The sequence below is a fragment of the Gopherus flavomarginatus genome, chromosome 24 (assembly GCF_025201925.1).
Source record: "Gopherus flavomarginatus isolate rGopFla2 chromosome 24, rGopFla2.mat.asm, whole genome shotgun sequence".
Classification (NCBI taxonomy): Eukaryota; Metazoa; Chordata; order Testudines; family Testudinidae; genus Gopherus; species Gopherus flavomarginatus.
This window is the reverse complement of record NC_066640.1, coordinates 14,940,669-14,961,675: the sequence shown is the minus strand read 5'-3', so window position 1 is coordinate 14,961,675 and position 21,007 is coordinate 14,940,669. Positions and strand designations below refer to the sequence as shown.

General features: G+C 55.7%; 1 protein-coding gene across 3 annotated transcripts; it reads right to left on the bottom strand.

Annotated features, from left to right (window-relative positions):
* Positions 1 to 164: 164 nt before the first annotated feature.
* On the bottom strand, positions 165 to 19,171 carry CRLF1 (cytokine receptor like factor 1). 3 transcript variants are annotated; one of them, XM_050934402.1, is made up of 8 exons: positions 18,895 to 19,171; positions 10,046 to 10,324; positions 8,509 to 8,638; positions 7,623 to 7,792; positions 4,554 to 4,711; positions 4,105 to 4,273; positions 2,105 to 2,287; positions 165 to 1,221 (listed from the first exon to the last, which is right to left on the bottom strand). In XM_050934402.1, exons 1-8 carry the CDS (start codon positions 18,947 to 18,949, stop codon positions 1,205 to 1,207), a joined length of 1,161 nt encoding a protein of 386 aa, XP_050790359.1. In that variant the 5' UTR covers positions 18,950 to 19,171; the 3' UTR covers positions 165 to 1,204. The 3 variants fall into 3 exon arrangements, with proteins under 3 accessions (XP_050790359.1, XP_050790358.1, XP_050790360.1); XM_050934401.1 differs by having other exon boundaries at positions 2,109 to 2,287; XM_050934403.1 differs by lacking the exon at positions 18,895 to 19,171 and adding an exon at positions 18,819 to 18,851 and having other exon boundaries at positions 2,109 to 2,287.
* Between the last annotated feature and the right edge of the window lie 1,836 nt (positions 19,172 to 21,007).

Here is a 21,007-nt window from a genome sequence, read left to right as displayed (position 1 = left end):
TATTAAATAAAACCAAGGGGCACGCACCTCCCCGCGCAGACCGAGGTAGGGGTTGGCTAAAGTTGGCAACGCTGAGTGTGCAATGAGCGAGTCCATGCAGGCTCTGAGGGTGATGGGGGTGATGTCTGTTTGGAGCCCAGTGCTCAGAGAACCACGGGCCTGGCTTCAAATGCAGAGGCCTCTGTGCTCTAGTGTTTAATGTGCAGCCAGAAAACAGACAGTTTCCCTGACACCTCGGGGTGGGGCAGGACTGGGCTGGGCTTCAGGCCCACAGGGGACCCAGCGGGGGAGATGGCCATTGTTTCCATGAGGCACCTCAGGATGGATTCTTATGGCGGCTGAGGCCCTTCGGTGCAGCGTGGGCAGTGTAAAGGTGCCATGCAGTCGGTGGCACTGCCTGGCACCCCGGTGCGCTGGCAGGGCCATGCACAGGGGCCTGCGTGTGCAGCATCCTGCCTGTCGTTTGGACTTTGCCCGGGGGGGATTTCTGGCAGGTAAAAGGTCCCGCTGTTTTTCCCACCCAGCAGTGGTGCCCTTGGGGTGAGTGGAGCTGGTTCTACACTCAGCCTCCCAACAGTGCAGCCTGGTTAGCACCAGTTACCGTGCTTGGGGGGCTGGGACGCTGCTCCCGTGGGGACAGAGCTAAGACCCTACAGACTCATTTCATGCAGGGGCTGCTGATGGCAGTGGATGTAGCTTGCTAGTGACCAGGACTGGTGTCAACCAGTGCCCTGCCTGTGAATGGTCCAAGGCGCATTAGGCCCCTCTGGCCCCCCCTCTTAATTCTGCCCCAGGAGCAACCTGCAGCTGAGGCCCAGCTGACAGCAGCCTGATAGCCCTCCCTTTGGGGTGTGCTTTGTAGGCACTCATAGCGCCCCCCCCAAGTGCTGGGAGGGCCCCTCCCCACCGGGGGTGTCTCGGCAATGCTGGGAACCCCACCCAGCAGTGACAGGGAGGCTGCACCAGGGGCCCCTGGTGAGGAGCAGGGCTGGGTGCTGGGAGGGGAGCGCCTGGGGGAGGCGTTCGAAGTCCAAGTCTGTTTCTTCCTATCCCTGCTGGAGAAGAATGATGGGGGGGGCGGATCTGTGCCCTTCCCCCGATCCTGAGGGCTGGGTGAGGTGCAGCCGCACGCGGGTGCCATGCAGCTCCAGCCCAGTGCTCCCTCTGCTCTCCTGCCACTGCCGAGCACGGCGGGGGCTACAGCTTATCGCCGGGCAGCACCTAGAAGGAAAGCACAGCCCAGCTTCCAGAGGCAGTAACCGCGAAGCCAAATGTGCCCCCCCGCACCCACCCGGCCAGCCGCAGAGCAGCCCTCCCCTGGTCCCAGCCTGTCTGCGTCCCGTCAGCCTGTTTGCCCTCCAGCAACTGTAAAGCATGCCGGGTGCGTCTGCTTCCTCCTATAACCTCGAGTGCTGGCAGCTGCATGGGCACCGAGGGCTGGGGCATGGGCTCAGGGCCAGGCGGGAATGTCTCTGGGAGGCCGGTGGGGCAGGGGGAACAGAGCCGGCTCCAGGACCCAGATTCCCCAGAGGCTGCAGCTCAGCTTTGCTGGGCAGGATGTGCGAGCAGCTGCTTTACCTCTCCAGAGTGGGGCAGGACAACCAGAGCCTATGCATGCTGCTTTCCCCTCGGAACCTCATGGCCAGGGGCAAAGCATGCTGCCTCCAGTGGATGAGGGCATGTATCAGGGTGCCACCGTGCCAGGAGCCAAGGGCCCTGCAGGCTCCCCGGTATAAATCCAGAGGGCAGCCCTATCTCCGCTTCAGCCCCTGTGCTACAGGAAAGTGCAGAGGCCTGATTATCTCCGAGTGCTGGCTCCCAGGTGCCCCAGCCTGGGCCCCCATCTCCAGATCACCGTGCCCTGGGGCAGGCGCCGCAGCAGGTGAGATGCCCCTTCAGGGCCATAGAGAACAGCTCTCAGGGGGCAAGGGGGATCTGATGGTGGAGCAGCAGCAGCCGCCGGATGGAGGTAGCCTTGTGTATCTGGAGACTCTGCTCCTCCTCGCAGGGCAAGGTGACGCGGGTGGGGGGCACCTGACGCCCAAACTCCCTGCCCACCTCCCTCTCGGCACAGAGATGTAAGGAATTGGAGAAGGGTCCTTACCTACCTGGTTCCGTGTTTTGTGAGATTTCTGCAGCCAGACGCGCCACTGGTCGTAGAGCTTGATGCTGAGGTTGGAGCAGCCGTAGGCGTGTTTCTTCACCCAGCCAAAGAACTGCTTGAGCTCCCGCCGCAGCGTGGTGTTGTGCTCGCCGCTCTTGGGGTCGCACACGCCCGGGAGCCGATCTGGGCCAGGGAGAGCAGAGGGGGTCAGAGCGGTGCTGCTGGGGCTCGGGATACTGGGGGGAGGATGGCCACGAACCCTGGCACATCTGTGGCCCCAGACGTGCTCATCTTTGGCCATGTTCTGGGTTTCATGAGCAACATGGGAACTGCCGCCCGGGGTGCAGCTGTGGCAGTGCCAGCACCAGAGGGCGGGGCGGGAACCCTGCCATTCTGGAGCTGACACAAGGGGGCCATTTCTCCTCGGTCCATGTTCCCTGCTGCTTAGCTCACCTGTGGAAGCAGGAAGGCTCCTACCCCAGCTCCCTGGGGCTGGGCCTGTGATGCCTGGGAAGGCGATTTGCAAAGCTGTCTAGACAGGACCCTCCTGAGTTTTAATGCCTCCAAATGTAACCTAAAATCTTCTGTCTGCCTAAGAATCCCCCTCCCTCCGGCGCTGAGCCCCCAGCGACTTTTCCTGGCTGGGGGCAGCTGTGGGGATCCCTGTCCTTGCACTGGCAGGTCCCAGGCTCCCCCTGTAGTGCAGTCCAGAGGCTGAGCCTGCAGGTCCCCCAGCGAGGGCTAGGGTGGGGCAGAGCTGTTCCCCCACTGATCCTGTGTTACAAATGCCCAAGGAAGGCGTGACATCGACGTCACATCATAAATAAGGGCAGGCGAACCCTGCTGAACGGCCGGGCCGTGCTGGCGCGGCGGGAGGGGTGGAAACAAGGTTCACGCTCTCCCTGCTGGGAAATCAGAGCTCCAAATTGGCTCCTTTGCAAGAAATCCAGGTGCCGGGCACAGAGCGGGGCCAAGGGGGGAACAACCTCTCCGCACGTCCAGCGCTCTCCGGAAAGTGGGGAAGCAGAGGCTGGGCTGCTGGGGCCTCTGCAGCCTGCCCGGCCCCCACCCCACCTGCCCCCTCCCTTCCCAACCCCACTGCCCCAAAAGACAATGCGAACAGCAGCCAATTTGCATATGGCGCGGGAGGAATGGCTGCCCCAGCAGGACTGAATGCTAATCTAATTACTGCCAGAGCCAAGGGGCGGGGAGGGGTGACCCTGAACTCCAACAGCTGGTGGGGTGCCAAGACCCCCGGCACGCCAAGGAAAGTTACATCTCCAGGGGGAATGGGGGAGTCGGCTCTGGGCTGGATTTCCGGCCTGGTCTCTTGCTCCCCACCCCGGGCTGAGGGACGTGTGGGGTGTTGCAGAGGCGCTCGGCCTGCTGGGGAGCCCGGAGGGACCCCTCCAAGGCAAATGAACTGGGGGGACTGTGATGAGCGACATCCTCAGCTGGAGAAGGTGGAGTTGCCGTGCTGGCTGCAATGGAGCCGGGGCTGGGCCTTTCCATAGCAGCTGCCCCAGCTGTCAGAGCCCCCAGGCACCATCTGAGGGGGAGCATGAGGGAGATAACCCTCAGCCCAGGCCAGGCAGCACCTCTTGGACAGGGCATGGCTGGTTCCGACCATCCTGCAGGGAAGTGCCGTGTCCAGTGCCCCCAGCACCGCAATCCCGAGGTACCTCATGGCCAAGGCCATTCACCTGGCTCCCGCCAGCTGGGAGCCCATGTGCCTCCTGGCAGCCAGGCCCATGGGCCAAGTACCCGCTGCCAGCCTGAGGCCCCTTGCTGCAGTCTCTCCCGCTGGAGGAGCCTGGGTCCTGCTCTCCAGTGACCCATGCAGATCAGCTGGGAGCTGGGTCCCTGGCAGATGCCCCAGGGCTGGACATTGCCCCAGCCTCCTCCCCTGTGACCTGCAGGCCGGGCTGGTGTGGAGGACTCAGAGGGGCCCCTTCCCTTCTCCCCCGCCATGGTTATTGCTGCAGGGCCGTGCTGCTCACCGCTCCGAGGGGTTGAGGCCGCCGTGGGGTTGCTCCAATCGCTCCAGATCCCGGCCTTTTTAGAGCCGTAGATCCCGAAGGGGTTACACCGAACTTGGACGAAGTACACGGTGCCGGGCCGCAGCCCTGCCAGCCGGCAGGATGTCTGGTTCCCTACGTCGTCAACCACCTGCCAGGAGAGGAGGAAGGTGGGTTCCAGGCCTGTAGCAGAGCTGGCAGCTGTGCCCTGGAGTATGCCTTCCCTTGATGCCCAGAGATCCACTCAGAGCTTGTTCCGCAGGGAGGAAGGATGCTCAGAGAGCCACGTGGCTCCCACGCTGAGCAAGGGACAGGCCAGGCCCAGGCAGGGCTTTGAGCCCCAGGACCAGGCCAGTCCCTCTATAAGCAGGCGTGCACGGCTCCAGTCTCCTGGGTCCCAGCCATGCACGTGTTTGCTCCCTCATGCTCACCTTCCACTCTGAACTGTCCTCCACCCGGTACTGGATCTGGTACTTGGCCTGAAACAGAAAATCCTTCAGCGCAGGCGGGGAGCTCCAGCGAACGCTCAGCTGGTCCTCCAGGTCCCCAACTCGGCTCACTGTGACGTCCGCTGGCGGGTCGGTGGTGACTGCCAGGGGGAGAGATGCGTTAAGAGCACCAAGTACAGGCAGTGCCTGGGAGAGGGCTGCTGGCAGGACCTAGATGAACACCCCAACCCGGAGTGCTACTTTCGGGGGGCCCACGGTGCCACAGAGAGATAGATGGGGCGTATGCATGGAAACGGGGAGTCACTAGCAATAGGGCCTGGCCAGACAGCAGCTGTGCCCAGGTCCTGGCTTGTGTTTTCACAAGGCCTGGGAAGGGATTGGGTTGCTCCTCCAGGGGAGGCTTTCAGGCAGGAATCTGCTCCTGCCTCATTACTTTCATACCAGGACAGAGTAAGGTGTAAAGTGCAGAAGCATCTTGCATGCAGGCAGCTCTCCCGTTCTCGTGGCCACTAGCGTGCGATGCAGGGAGCATGTGGCAGGGTAGTTACCCGCTCCTGCCCTGCGAGGCTTGAAACAGCCCCGGAGAGGGCTGGGGCTGGGGAAGGGAGCAAGGCCCCCGGCTGATTGGGGGAAGTGGCTGCAGCTGTGGCCATGCCCCAGCCCCAGCCCCAGCCAGACTAACCCAGCCTTATAAGAAGGCCAGGGCAGCCAGAAGCTGAGGAGTCTCTCTCTGTTTGTAGGGAGAGAAGGGCTTGGTTGCAGGGAGCTGAGCAGGGTCCTGGGAGCGGAGCGGAGCAGGGCTGGGGGAAGGCCAGAGGAGCTGGGGAGCTCTGGCCTAGTAAAGCCCCAGGCTGTGGGCCTAGCTGAGGGCCTAAGACAGTACTGGAGCTGCAGAAGGGCAGCCCACCCTTGCCTGTGATGAGTGGCTGACACTGCACTCTGCTCCAGGGAGGGGGGCCAGATGGGGACTGGCAGTAGATGGGGACTGGGTTAGTGGGTGGGGGTTCTCCTGGGTGGGGAGACCCAGAGTGTGGGGGTACTGCCAGGGGGACAGCAACCCAGAGAAAGGGGCACTGGGATCCTGGAAGGGACATAGGGGTCAGCAGTAAGGTGGATCACCAGCCTGCAGGGGGCGCTCCAGGATGCTGGAAGAGCTAATTCCCATGGATGACCAGCAGGAGGCGCTGCAGGGGTGAGCCCACTGGCTTACAGAGCATGTGGGAGCAGGAGCGTCATGTGGCTGTGGGGCCCACTGGTGCTTCTCTAGCCACGGAGGTGAGCTGCTAACGCTCCAGCCTGGGGGAAGCTCAGGGGCTGATGTGCTGGTGTGATGAGCACCCAAGCCACTGGGGAGCCTCTCTGACCCTCCTGGGGCTGGGGGTGCAGGACCAAGCACCAACAGTGTTTTGCTGTGCTAGACCAGCCTGGTGCACAGATGGAAGGGAGGAGAGCTGGGACTTGGGGGGGCTCTGAATGAAACCCTTCTTTCAGCCTCTTGCCCTGTTGGCTGCTGGGGCAATCGATGGGCATTGCCTGGGGCATTCGCTTGCCTTGCTGCTGTTGCTGGTGTGTGCATTGTGGGACACCCACTCCCCATACTGAAGGGAGGGATAGCTCAGTGGTTTGAGCATTGGCCTGCTAAACCCAGGGTTGTGAGCTCAATCCTTGAGGGGGCCATTTAGGGAACTGGGGCAAAACTCTGTCTGGGGAAAAAAATCTGTCTGGGGATTGGTCCTGCTTTGAGCAGGGGGTTGGACTAGATGACCAGGTCCCCTCCAACCCTGGTATTCTATGATTGTGATCTATGGGCCTTAGCAACTGCCCATTCCTGGCCTGCGAGGGGGATGTGACATCTGCCTCCTGGTAGGCCCCATGGATCAGCACATTGTGCTGGGGTTACACTGCCTCCAAAGTCTACAATACAAGAGGAAACAGGCATTTCTTCCTCCGGCCATGAACCAGGGATGTTTTACATTCTCCGCGATGCAGGTTAGACATCTGGTCTCAGGTCGTGGCAGCCCTGCCCCCCTTGCCTGGGCCTGGCAGCAGGCCCCAGGATGGAGGTGGAGCTCCTTTCCTAGCCATGTGCCTCATGGGGCAGAAAGGGTTAAGGAGCAACAGATGCCTCCAGGAAAACATGGAGAAACATCCTAATTAGATTAGAAGCAATTCTGCTCACATATCGTCCATTTCCTGCTGCCCTTCTCTGTCCTTCTCTATTACCAGGGAGGATGCCATGAACCCAGGATCCTGGTCCCCCTTGGAGCTCTGCTATGCCTCCCCCGCAGCTGAGGTCATGATCCCCTGTGTGTGACATCACAGTCATCTCCGCAGCAACCAGCTGTGACATCACAGTTGGGAGGGCTGTGGCTCCAGGTGGGGAAGGAGCAGGGCAGGGACTATCCTGTTTGCAGGCAGTGCGGGAGGAGGGGAAGGGAATGCAGAGACTGGGGGGCTCAAGGAAGGATCAGGTCTCGCCGCAATGGGCTGAAACATTCTCCATGAGGTGTCAGCAGCTCTTTAGCACGTGAGAAGCCCCCCAACTCCCGTCGGCGCTGCTCCAAGCAGCCGGGGCTCAGATTACCAGAGCCGCTGTGCTCCACCCGTCTCGCCTTCCAGCACAGCCAGAGGAAGGAGGTTAGCTGGGAGCAGAGGCACGCTGGTAATTAGGGACGGGCCGCCCTAGGCCTTCCCACCAGACTTTGACTGAAATCCTTCGCCTCCCCTCTCGTCCCCTGTGCACAACTGCTCCCCACGGCGTCCAGCCCCACAATGGTGCATCCAGTTCCACGGGGAGCGGGCAGCGATGGGAGGTTCCGATGGAAGCCCTTTGGGCTGGGATTCCACCCCCGAGCACCCAATGGAGTGGCTAAACCCCTCCTGGGCTGGGGAGAGGGCGGAGATCATGGATTGTTTCTGAAGGATTTAGATCCCCCTCTCAAAAATAAAAATCTACTCTTTTAAAAAAAAAAAAGAAAAAGGAAAGAGAGGCGGGAAGCACACGAGTAGTGGTCCCATGCAGGAAGGGGGTGGCACAAGCCAATGTCTCACCCACGTCCAGAATGTCGAGCATGACGACTTCAGAGACAGCCACGCCGAGGCGGTTGGAGGCCTCCACCCAGATCTCGTAGGGCGTGAAGAGGGCCAGGTCTTTGGGGATGTGGCAGGAGTACTGCCCTGCAGTGCGATACTCCTGGCACGTGTTATCCCGGCCGTACCACCTGCAAACAAGAGGCACCAGCCCTCCTGTCAGGTCGAGCTCTCTGCTGGTGAATTGGCTCTGGAGTCAAGGGAACTCAGTCAGTTTGCACCAGCAGAAAATTTGGCCCTTGGTTTCCGTCCAACCTTCCATAGGCAGCTGAAACTGCTTCCGCAACTGTGCACATGCACATTGGCTCTAGTGCGTGTGCAGGGGTGTGTCTGGTTTCCTCACTAGCAGCTTTTGATGTTACTGGTATTAATCCGTTGAGCGATCGGCATAGACAGCACTGCCAACTCTACACCCTCCCAGGAGCGGCTCGATGTATTTTGCCATCCCACACACGGCAGTCGGGTGGATTCGGCAGCATGCCTGCGGGAGGTCCCATGGTCCTGCACCTTCAGCGTACTCGCCGCCAAATTGCTGCCAAAACCACGGGACCTGCAGGCCTCCTGCCAAAGGCAGCCTGACTGCTGCCCTCATGGCAACCGGCAGGCCACCCCTGCGGCTTGCTGCCCCAGGGACGTGCTTGGAGCGCTGGTGCCTGGAGCCGCCCCTGCACCCTCCATGTTAACACAGGAGTTAACTGCTCCTAACACGAACTGTGGTTCATTCATCTGCTGTCTAATACTGGCACCGTCTCTTTGCAAGGTATTAGATCCCCAGCCCAAAAGGCCAGCGTGTGCTGTTTATCCTGAGCAAAGAATTCATCTCCCTTCCCCCGCAGCTTGCCCATACCTGAGTTTGTATTTGAGGGTGTAGTTGGTGTGCAGGTAGGTCTCGCCTTCCGTGCCAGGGGCCCATTTACAGGTGAGGTCTTTCATGTTTTTGGACCAGCAGGTTATGTTGACTGGTTTTTCTGGTGGCACTAAGAGAAAAGAACCCTTGACATGAAACTAGTTCTGCAAAGAAACCGCCTAAGCTTCCCCAGCTCAAAGCAGCATAGAGACTTACAAGGGCTGAGCCTGAGAACTTTGTTCAGTAGATTTGTTTTAAGATTCCTGACTAAATGCATTTAGATGCTCAGCTAAAATCAGCTCATTTGTCACTCACCTGCCAGGATCCAAGGTCGGGATCTGTGATTCCTATGCAAGTGTGGATGATATCATCAACATCCAGAACACCCCAGGGAACACAGGAAAATACCCTGAGCTGGGTGCCAAGAAAACCATCCACTGGTCTAAGAGGAAGACAGGCTCCTGAACTCAGGTCTTGGCAGGTGCATGAAAGAGCAAATGATTTCCAGCTCTTCGTTTAAAATGTACGTGCTTTTGTTGGGTTGGTTTTTTTTTTTAAACATCTGCCCATTTATTCTGTTACTGAGTTGAGATCTGAAGCAGTTTTCTTTTGGGAACAAACAAAAAAAACAAATGGTTTTCTGTTCCCAGTTAAGCCTCTGTATTCTGAGAAACTCCTAAAAATGTCCTTAAAATAGCCTAAGATAAAATCTTATGATCATTGATTTGGACATAGTAATTTTACCAGTGGTTGCCAAATAGTCTTTCTGCTGTTGTGCTCTCTCATGCGGAGGCTAAAGCCAGCTCTGATAACTCCCAGAATTAGAGTTCCATTAATGAATGCTGGGAAATGAGCAGGTAGTACAAATTATTACAAGAACATTAAAGGTGCAAAGGATTAGTGTACAGATTACTGTTAATATTGCAGGGGCTTCTCTGACTCTGTCCTTGGTAACCAGCAACACTGTTTTAAATTACTCCATTTGTTCTAATGAAATGCTCAGCCCCTAATGAAATAGGTAGACACATGACAACACGCGGCTTCTCATCTGGAAAAGAAGCAAAATCCCTCTGAGCATCTTGCTATTGGTAGAAACCAGGAGAACTTTTTTCACAAAAGCTGGAGTGTTAAGCCTAGTGTCTGGGCCAAATTCCAACTCGAGTGGTTCTCTCCTCTCTAAATACCCCGGGGCAGTTTTGATTAGAGATTTTATTCTTAATTTCCCCTCCTAAGTGCTGTTGAGCAGTGCTGCCCAGGAGGTTCCACCCCAGAAACAGCTGCATGTCAGGGGGTGGGCAGCAGCCGCTGTATCCGTACAGTCCGTGCTTTGGGACCCCTTAGGATAAAAGGTGCAATTTAAAATTAGGGTCTATCAATGAACAAGGTAAATATCCCTCTGTAGCCAGATTCATCCCCTGTGTAAGCTTCCAATTCAGCAGACTTGTACCAGGGATAAACTTGGGCTGGCTTGTTTTTCTGGCTGTGCCTGGGGTGTTTGGGGCAAAACATCTCTCTAAGCAGAACATTGCAAACATACATCCCACATAAAGACAGGAGCCAGCCAGGATGCTGCCGTCTCTGCTGTGACACACCAGGTTATCTCCTGACTGCTGCCTGGACCCGTTCAGGTTGGCTAGAGCCACGCTGAGGGTGGTACCATTGAGGACCTTGTAGGACTCTGGGGGGAGACGTCTGCCATTCAGAGTCCAGTATAGGTCCTCTGCTTTCAGGTGTAAGTCAGAGTTCACTGAGCAAGCGGCGATGAGCGAAGAGCCAATCACCAGAGTTGGATCTTGGGGGGATATGACTGCAGGATCTGCAGCAAAAAAAAAAAAAAAAAAAAGGAAAATCAAGGAACAATCTCTTACAGGGCTCGACCTCTAACTCTTCCCCCAAATAGACTCTGATCTGCCTGCCAGGTAAAAATCCTCCCTCTCTCTTCCTCTGATGAAAACCTAGGAGATGCCTGGGATTTATATAGGCAGGTTTGGCAACTTTTTCCCACTTGGAGGGTGAGATGGAAGTAGAGTGTGGATTTCTCTCCAAGAATAAGCTGCTTGTGTCAGTGGCGAAGGTGTCTCTCGCTCACCACTGCCTGGGCAGGGATTGTTTGTGGTTTGCTCTGGCTTTGGTTGCTGCAGCCTGTGGGGCTGGGTTTTGGTAGGGCACGGCTGCATGTGGCTGGTGTGGTGGGTGGGGCTTGTGGCAAAGGGGATTCCAAAAACAACTGTGGAAACACTTTTTCAAAAAACACATTCACAGCCAGCCCTCCCCGCACCAGAGAGGAAAGTGTCAGGGACCCAGAGCTGGTCAGTTACGCACTGTTCTGGGGGGCTCCAATTCAGCAAGGCACCGGAGGACCTGCTTAACTTTAAGCGCGTGCGTAAGGCCTGAGTTTGGAGCATATGTCCCTGTTGTAGGCACCTACTTCCAGTTTCAGCCCACAGTGATGCACAGGACTCCCGCTGAGACCCTAGAGGTGCCTAAATTTCCTCGTTGTCTAACTTTTGGCAGTAAAAGTTCCCTAGACACCCATGTTTCTGCCTGTGAATGTGCACGTGGCTGCGTCCCTGCGCCCAACCCGATTCCCAAACCAGGGAAAGACAGGCCTGTGTGTGGCCATCTACCTTGTCCGAGGTGCTGCTCAGAGGAGAACTTCCCTCCTACCCTGTATCCTAGTGGTCAGGGGTACTCACCTGGGATGTGGGAGCCCCCCGTCCAGTTCAAATCCCCCCTCCACCTGATAGGGAGAAGGGATCTGCCACCTCTCAGGTGAGGGCTCTAACCACGGGCCTATGGGATAGTCCAAGCTTGGGAAAATCCCTCAAAGCTCTCCCAGTGAAGCTGTTATACTCTGGATAAATAGAGAGTCATTGGAGCAGGGGGGCTGGATCATGGGTTTCCTAGATCCTGGGTGAATGCTCTAACCACTAGGCAACAGAATCCTTCTCACAGGGCTACCCCTCCTCATCCCCAACCAGCATGAGGCGCTGGACTCCAAAGCTGTTTCCTGGCTGTGAACTGGAGCAGAAGCAGGTGCCTCCTGGAGCTTGGAGACCCCTCTCCTTGGCATCTCCCATGGGAGAGCCTAGCGTACTGGCTTTTGTGAATCGCAGTCTAAGGGGCCCCTCTCGCCCCATTCGTTGTACAGGAGCCAAGATTCCACTGCCCAGCACCTGAGAGCTTTGCTGAAGTGGAGCCCAGACCTGCAGATCCATCCGCTACGCTCGGGAACACGATGTGCACCCAGAGTGTCACCCAGTGACACTTGTACACTCCGGTTCGCAAACCTAAGCACCACCTGCTGAAAAGGCACAAGCTGTTACAAACACGCTCCCTCCCTATGCCCCATTACCCACTTGACACAGAGCTCAGATGCCCCTATTTGACAGTGCAGCCCTAAATGTATAGCCAGAGTTGCAGTATTGATCTCACTCCGGGCAGCGGTGACAGATACCAATTCAGCACAACTCTTAAGTTCGTACTTTCATTAGCAGTACCACTAACCTAACTGGAATTGCTCACATGCTTAAGGCTAAGCATGTGTTTAAAGGGTTTGCTGAGGCTTTATCTGATTTGGCTGTTTATATTCCACCCTCTGTGCCACAGGGCCATCCTGCCGAGCTCTGGGAGATTTACACAACATTTCTAGCTATCAAAATATAGGAAACGCCACCGATCTCCCTTCCATAGAGACTAACACGCTCAATGTTCCAATGCCACTTTGGTTGCCCTGGAGATACTAGAATCAACCACTGCTGAGCTGATGCCACTTTAGAGCTTTGTCAGCTGTGCCACCGCTTCTCCAAAAGGCTCATTTTCTGCTCCTGGCGATGATCTTCCCCCTGTGGCCACCTGCCCAGGGATGAATTGCACCTCAGGGAGCTAGACAGGGCATTTATTTGGGATTAATTCTCCAAGCCCCTGGCCCTGGGGGCACCCTACAAGCTCCCAGAGCGATCAGGCAAAACAGCCCTCCTGGCCTGCAACCTCCCTAACTGCAGTGCTGATGACAAAAGAACACATTGTGCCTTAAGCCCCAGCCTTGTACAGATGCTGGGCAAGGAGCTGAGTCCACAGTGTGGTCCCTGACATCAGCGGAGTTGGGCCCTGGTATTCCAGAGGCAAACTGGGCCCCCACTGCATTGCTATTTACTCATATTGTGCTAGTGCCGAGAGGCCCCAGGCAAGGCTCAGGGCCTTGTTCTGTCTGGCACGTGTTCAGCACTGCCCATGAACAGGGCTGTCTAGCATGGGGATACCTTGACATTGCTTAGCAAGGGGGTGGCTTAGTCAGCATGGGCCTAGGCTAGTCCCGTAGAATGGCCTACGCGTAACTAGACGCCTGAACAAGATGAGGAACCACAGCCAGAGGGACCTTTCCCTCATGTCTCTAGCATGCAGAGCTGCCGCTGGGAAATGTGCAGTACAGGTGCTGCACAAAGCTTTGCCTTTATGATCCCCTTTGCTAAAAGCAAAGGCCCATCCAGCTGCTGTATGGCCCGAGAGCCCCCCAAGTTCACAAAGAATCTCTGCAGTTCAGAACATCCAGCCCGATGTGTAGGACAAAATGCGCCTTGGCCTCCAAAAGGGCCTCTGAAAACGTAATCACCCTACACACAAGCATTTCCATCCACCAGCATGTCAAAACCCTCAGGAGCTCTCGGTGAGAAAGCTGCAACCCTGCGGATAAAAGCAGCCAATGCTCTGGATCCTAATTCTAGTAAATCTTAATCCAAACACCACTGGAAACACGTACGAGCATCATAAAACAGACACGTTTCCCGTCCTCCACGCAAAGCCTTAGAGAGGGAGTGTCTGGAGGGGCCAATTTTTTAAGCAGTGTTTTTTCGAGACAGACCCAGAAATGAACATGTGTTTTAAAAGGGAAAAGCGTGAAGTTTTCAGATTGGAGAGGAATGGGCCAGAGAGACACAGTCAACGTGTGGAATGTGCAACTCGGAACTCAAATACCTGCTAGGAGTTTTATTACTTTCCTATTAAACAAAAAATGCTGATCAGGTGCTAAGTAATACTATAAAGTAAAACCACACGTCTAAGGTGTCAGGAGCGTTTACTCTTTTCTTTTGAATGGCTGGATTTCATTTTATTTTTATATTGGAAGTTTAAATGCCTGGGAAAGGGGGGAAAAGTCTCTGAGAAAAGCCTCTGAGATCACACAGCGAGAGTGTGCATTAACTGGGAATTGTAAAGATTTAAAAAAATAATTATCTGCAAGATCCCCAAAGGGGAAAACAAAGGAGAATTTGTACGGTCTCAAATTTTGTAAAAAATACAGTTAACATTCCCACAGATCCTGAGAAATGTGGTGCACAGACCCCCGTGTTGCTGTGCCAAAGTGATGTGACAGTCCCCAGAAACCCCAACCGAAAGAAACATTTCAGCCAAAGGCTTTGTTCCTTCACAATCTTCCTCAACCTTTTTTTTTCCTTTCTGGCTTTGAGGCTGCATTTCTCATGCTCCATCCCTCAGGTGACTCTTTTTAAATGTTTTATCAAACTCACTAGAGTCAAATGTGTGTGTGTGCGGGGGGGGAGGGGGAACTAGTCATTTAAAAAGTGCTTTGGTTTATTTTTGAGTTCTAGTCACTTGAAGGGGCTCATTTCTGCATGTCAAAGTTGGCATGGGCTTAGCCTTTAGGCAGGGTGGGTGCCTTGGACAGGATTGAAAAAAAAACGTATAAAGTTATAAGTGACTGAAAATTACCCACTGGCCTCTGAACTAGGGGGGTCTGTGTTTTCCATTATTCAGAGCAATCCTAAGAATATCCACCCATGCAGGCTGAGTTCATAAAATAGCACAGCAAAGCTGTATACCTTTGCCGAGGAGAAAGGACGGGCTTGTGGATAAAGGACCGTTCAAGTCCTACCCCTCTTAAGAGACTTTCTGGTCATGTCACTCTCTGTGTACACCAGCCCCTGGGGGTGTAATTCCAACACACACCTCATAGGAGGGACTTGGTGCTCATGTACCATGGTCTATACCTTGGGAATGCCCTCGCATGTCTCACAGCCCAGGAGCCTCATAGGAAAGTGTGAGTTCCCGGGTGGGCATTGTGCCAAGTCTGCGGGGGCAATAGAAATGCCATACACAGGCCCGTGCCTGGCTTACTGTGTTCTCGTCATCATTCCCTGCCCGTTTCCATTCTGACCCTCTTCTGGGATGTTTTGTGGGGAATCTAGCCGTGATGGGGGAACATGTTCCCAGCCTAGAGGGACCGTCCCTCTCCCTCACCAACCCAATAGCAAAAAGTGGGGGAAAGACTTTCGACTATAGACTCTGGAGATTTAGGAAAAGGGCACAATCCCCCTCCCCAAATGACAACTCCAGACAAGCCACTGACAGACATGTACCCTGCTCTCCCCCAGCACTGTGCATTTAACAGACCCTGCTCCATCTCTGTCTGTTCCTTTGGGTTAAGAACATAAGAATGGCCGTACCAGGTCAGACCAAAGGTCCATCTAGCCCAGAATCTGTCTACCAACAGTGGCCAATGCCAGGTGCCCCAGAGGGAGTGAACCTAACAGGCAGTGATCAAGTGATCTCTCTCCTGCCATCCATCGCCACCCTCTGACAAACAGAGGCTAGGGACCCCACTTCTTACCTATCCTGGCTAATAGCCATTAACGGACTTAACCTCCATGAATTTATCTAGTTCTCTTTTTACCCTGTTATAGTCCTAGCCTTCACAACTTCCTCAGGCAAGGAGTTCCACAAGTTGACTGTGCGCTGCATGAGGAAGAACTTCCTTTTATTTGTTTTAAACCTGCTGCCCATTAATTTCATTTGGTGGCCCCTAGTTCTTGTATTATGGGAATAAGTAAATAACTTTTCCTTATCCACTTTCTCCACACCACTCATGATTGTATATACCTCTGTCATATCCCCCCTTAGTCTCCTCTTTTCCAAGCTGAAGAGGCCTAGCCTCTTTAATCTTTCATCTAAAGGGTTACCTTTTGATGCATGGGAGTGCTCCAGCCAGGATCAAAGGGCTGGATCGACTGAACTCCAGTGAAACCAGGAGAGTTACCCAAGGAGCGGGTTAGGGCTGGCAGGTCATATCTAGCCCAGTTCTCCCCAACCCCAGGTGGGTGCCCGAAAACACAGACTCCAAGGCAATTCCATACAACCTACGCTGCCCTGGAAAGACTGTTCCCCAGCCTAACAGACAAGGTTTGTCCTCTAATTGAGCTTGAGTTTCTTACCGTCACCCTAATCTGGCCACAAAACCCCTAAACAATCACCCCCTGCCAATGTAGGTGCCCATCAAATACCTCCAGACTTGGACATCAGTGTCTGGGCACACCTGGGACCTTGCTGACTGTAGCAATCCCAGGGCCAGCTGGCATGTGGGACACCCACTAACACAGCAAGTGCCACCCACAGAGTATTAACCCAGGAGTGCCTGGGGACTGCTCCTGTGAACCTTCCCCATGCAAAACTTCCATTGACTTTAGTGTAGTGGGAGTGCAGGATGAGACCTGGGAACTTTAACGCCGAATTCCTCAGTTCGGGTTTGTTTCCTTGGCACCAGCCTAGCTTAGCTGTTATTTCAGTTCCAAATAACTAGCTCTTGCTGTTTAATAATCAGCTGCTAATGGTTCTTATTAATCAACCGTTAAATAAGTCATTGCAAGCTACTTACTGCCTGTCAGGAAAACACAACTCAGCACTGTGGAGCCACAGCCTGGATTGTTACTGTTAATATTGGCCATGGCCAGGGTGAGGGAAGTGACAAAATACCCCTGGCACTCTGGGTTCCCAGGAGCATCCAGCAGCAGCACCCCGGGGCAGGGTCTTTCACCACAGGTGCTTGGGAGCAGGACTGTCCTGGCTGAGGTCTGGGGCGTCCTGCTGCAGCGTTACGTGTCTGGCCCAGGCCAGGCTAGGGGGTGGCTGATGCTTCCTAAACAACAGCGGCAGCTTTCCTTGGCCGGACTAGATCATGTGTTTGCAGCAAATATCGCCTTGAGAGATTCCCATCATAAAAAAGAAGCACCAACTTCCTGCTACAGGGGAAAGGGAATTCCCCCCCCACCCCCTCGCTTGGGAACCAAAAACACAACTCCAGGAACCAAAGGCTAATTTGTGTTAACAGCACTTCTGGGGCCTTAGGAAATACACTCCCTGATCTGAGATACAGGCACACACACACACAGATATACACACATACCACAAATAAACAGACAGGCACACACACATCACAAATACATACACACAGATACACTCCCTCCACTACACCCAGAGACACACACCACATACACACACGTTTTCCTCGGTGAAATGCTCATCCCAACTGAAGGAGGCAGAAACTGGCTCCGACCCAGACCCTTCCCCTGGGGGGGGGGGAATATCTGGGTCCTCAGGATCCACTGAAGGGCCTGTTCTGCTCCCCTGAGTGAGCAGAGGAGCCCCCGCTGCCAAAACGGGACCCGGAGTGGGACTGAGAGGTCCCTTCTATTGTTCTCAATGGGGGAGGGGGATTCTCCATTGTTCTCAATGGGGGAGGGGGATTCTCCATTGTTCTCAATGGGGGCTGCGCCCTGCGAGTCCCGAACTGGGAACGGAGCCCTGCGGGAGTGCGAGGCTGACCACACGTCCCCCGGCCCGGCTGCCTCCCGGAGCGCTGGGCCCCGAGCCAGGCGGGTGCGCCCCCGGGGTTCGGCTGGGCTGGCAGCTCCCGCAGGACACCGCCGGGGCTGGGGCGACCTGCTGGCGGCGGGGGGGGGACAAATGGCGAAGGGGGCTGGGCGCTTCACTCCTGGGGGAGCCGCCCGCACCTGGCCTCAGCCTGCGCCCCGGCGGCTCTGCAGAACTGCACCCACAAGCGGGGGCTGGGCGGCCGGCGACGGGAGACCAAGCCCGGGGAGCGGGTTTCTCCGCCTCCCCACCGGCCTGGCTGGTCTCACCGAGGGATCTGTGCGGGTCGTGGCTGCTGAGTTGCGCTGGGGCGCAGAGCCAGCCCAGCGCAGGGAGACGGGCCCGGCGTGCGCCCCGCGGGGGATTTAGATTTGCAGCAGTAAAGCCCTTTGTTACGGCCTTGGGGCGTTATCCTGCGGCGAGCACCCCGCCTTGCTCCCTGCGCACAGCTCTGCGCCAGCGCACCCCCCCTTGCGCTTGGCGCGGAGCGAAGGGGTCCCCCTCTCCAGGTGCGGTTCCGAAGGCTCGCGGCGGAGCGAGCCGCGGACAAGAGTCCCCCTCTCTGCGCGCAGGCTGAGACCCGTTGAGGGGGCTTGAGGGCTGGGAACCCTTTGTCATGTCAAGGGCCCGAGCCCGGCACGTTCGCCTCGGACTCGCCCAGCCAGGCTCGCAGTGTGCCTGAGACAGGATGTGTGAGACCCGGGGAGCATAGCTGGACCCAGGGGGAGGGTAGAGAGAACCTGGGCGGGGGGGTTATTATAGGGGCCGGGGACCCCCGACCCGCGCGCCTCGGAAATCCACCGAGAGAAATGAATGGGTTGGCGAAGGAAGAAAAGTGAAGACTAACGAACGAGGGGGCAGGGGCCTTAGAGGACCCCCGGGGAAAGCGCCCCCCCAGCCAGGGGGCCGGGTACAGGCAGGGAGGGGTGCGCATTTGGCCGTGGTTTGCTGCAGACGGTCAGAGGAGCCGCATTTTAAACCAGCATCACCGATTTCTGCGCTCGCCTCTCCGCAGCTGCGCCAGGGGCGCACGGAGCTTCTCCTGGCTTCCATTGCCATTGTTAGTGCCTCTCTCTCTTGCACTGTATTTTGGGGGCAGATCCGTGCACCCGCCGTCCCATGTGCGCGGGGCAAAGGGCTCGGGCAGACCCCGAAGCGTTTCGCGGGGAATTCAACAACTCCGGGCGCCTGAAAGCAAAATCTGCCCCGCGCGCCCCACCCCACCTCTTGGAAATGGACTGGCCGTTTGCGCCACAACCTTGCTCAGCCCTGGCGGGCTCTGCCCCCTCCCTTCTATCTACAACGATCCTTCCCTCCACCTTTTGTCTTGTCTCTGCCCCCATCGAGGCAGCTTTGCCTGGGCCAGGCGACCCCCTTTTACCAAGCGCGCGCTCCCACCTTGCAACGGCCAAGGTGACTTTCTCCGGGCTTCTAAAAATTCCATCTTGCTGGAGTTTCTATTTCCCTAATACCACCCCCCACCTCTCTCTCTCTCTCTCTCTCTCTCTCTCTCTCTCTCTCTCACACACACACACACACACACACACACACACACACACACACACACACACACACACACCTTCTCTTGTTCCCAGCCCTTTATCGATTTCTTGCTAACATTATCCCATCAGATACGGTCTATTACTGACTTGCGAAACATCCGTGCATCTGCTGCCCACCTTCCCGAGAGCAGGCCCGGAGAGAACGGAATGCAGCTTTACTTACATGTCAAGGATTCCACTCGAGGAAGACAAAGCCAAAGGAACAAAAAAGTGATCATATTTCAACCCTTTTTGTGTGTGGGGGGGTTGTTCTTCACCTCGAGGGGCAGAAATGTTTCCTTTCCCCTGGCAGATGTTCCCAATGGGGAATGGGGCTCCCCGCAATTTTTTTCCGGGTGTGTATTTCTCACACCCCAATTTTAAATTTCAAGAGATCTTGAGAAATGCCTGAAAGAGGAGCCTGGGGGCGGGGGGGCAGAGAAACACCAACAAGTTTTGGAAAGTCCTAAGCAAGTCTGAACAACTGAAATTGACAAGCTCCTTAATGCGCCTCTGGCCCCGCCTCACACTGCCCGGTCCCGCCCCCATGGGGGGACAGAAATTTACAAACCCGAGTCAGAAGAGATCCTCTAGTATTTCCCCTATTGTCCCCCCCCCCCTTGTCTCTGGGTTGCGGCAGAGCGAAAGAGAGGGGTGTGGGAGAAAGCCCCCCCGCCTCCCCATCTCAATGACATTTCCTGAAATCGCTCTCCTCTTACTCAACCAGCGCCCTGCAAAGATCAGCTGTGAGTCACGGCTGTAAATCCCGACCCGGCCCCGGTTCTCTGTGCGCTGGCTGTAACCTTTGGGGGCTTTGGAGTCTGTTCGCAGCCAGCCTCCCGGAATAACGCGCCCGGGTGTCCCGCCCGCCCTCCCCCAGGGCTGGGAAGAGACACATTCCCTGCGAGATGAGGTGAGTAATCAACTCTCCCAGCGGAGCCCAGGAACCGGGATTACAGCCCCCGGGCGGGCGCCTGGAGCTGGGATCTCCCACGTGTGCCTGCCTGGGAGCCCTGGCCGCCCCCCCCCAGACCGCAGCGGCTCTTCCTCCTAGTCCGGGGCTGTCTGGCCGAGAGTAAACCTGCCATTTCTGGCCCCCTACCCCGGAAAGTTCGTATGCTCATGTGCTCCTGCCCTTCCCTTATTAATAACAGGAGCCGGTGTCTTCTGTCCTGCAGCCACATAGAGCCCCTAGGAAGCGCTCAGCGCCTGGTGTGCTCGGGGCTGTACAGACAAGGGACAAAGGGATTCTCTCCGCACAAGGGTTGAGCTGGTTTAACGAAGATCGGCAGAGAAATTTGTTACTTGCAGGGCACTCTTCACAGCAGGGTGGGAATCGGTTTTCTTCCTGCAGGATAATTTGTCTTTGTGTGTGTGTGTGTGTGTGTGTGTGTGTGTGTGTGTGTCCCAAAAATTAAAATACATTTATTTTTAAATTTTGGGGGGATTTTGGCAATTTAAAGATGTTTGTTTTTTTTAGTGAAACCAAAATTCAAGAAAAACAGACTTTTCCGCTGACCATTTCCATTTCTCTGAAAAGGCAAGTTTCCCTTCCCTGTAACTCTGCCTTATATCTGTGGAGCTGAAGGCAGCAAGGGGGCCAGGTCCATTTAAATCAATATAAACCAGGTTTACAGGGAATTAAAAGTGACCACAGGCTTTTTGAGTGATACTGATGTAAAGACCCCTTATGTGAAACTGGTGCAGCTTAGTGTGTGGACTGGGTCAATAAGCCAGTCCCTGCCTCTGTCCCAGTCCAGGGCTCACGCAGTAAAGCCAGCCAGCCAGAGGGCCTATCCAGTTAAGGATGGGACAAGACAGAGAATATGCTTCTTTCAGAGAGAAATTGGGCTCTTAATGATCTGTCCAGGACCTAGACTCTGCTGCTGCTGAGGGCTTCCTACAAACATAAATAAACAGGGTGTTCTTGGCAAGGCTGGATTTTCTCACAGCAGAATTTCCTTTCTTGTTCCTCGCCAGCCACCCTGGTTCCCAACACACCAATTTAACAATCCTGCCTCCATTCACACCGAATGCGAGCTAGCCAATGTGGTGTAAGGGTTCTCTCCAATGGCCTGTGTTCATGTCATTACGGAGGGTATCGATACATGCACACCAGGATTAAAGCAGCCTTCAGTCTGGCCTTCCTAACTGGGCAGTGCTTCACTCTGCAGCCTTCATGTTCTTTGCTGTAACTCGCTGGGACATGGTTTCCTCATTTCAAACAGTCAATAAAATGGAACAGTGACAAAGCAAAAGTTCCATGCAGTGGGCCCACAGCCACAAACGGGTCCTCG

What these genes read in the sequence shown, in the direction of transcription:
- CRLF1 (XM_050934401.1), bottom strand. Translation starts at nt 18,949, where the DNA reads ATGATCACTTTTTTGTTCCTTTGGCTTTGTCTTCCTCGAGTGGAATCC. An exon ending in ACCCTCAAATACAAACTCAG is followed by an intron (nt 7,793 to 8,508) that starts GTATGGGCAAGC and finishes TCTTGTTTGCAG; the next exon opens with GTGGTACGGCCGGGATAACA. An exon ending in CTCACAAAACACGGAACCAG is followed by an intron (nt 1,222 to 2,108) that starts GTAGGTAAGGAC and finishes CTTTCCTTCTAG; the next exon opens with GTGCTGCCCGGCGATAAGCT.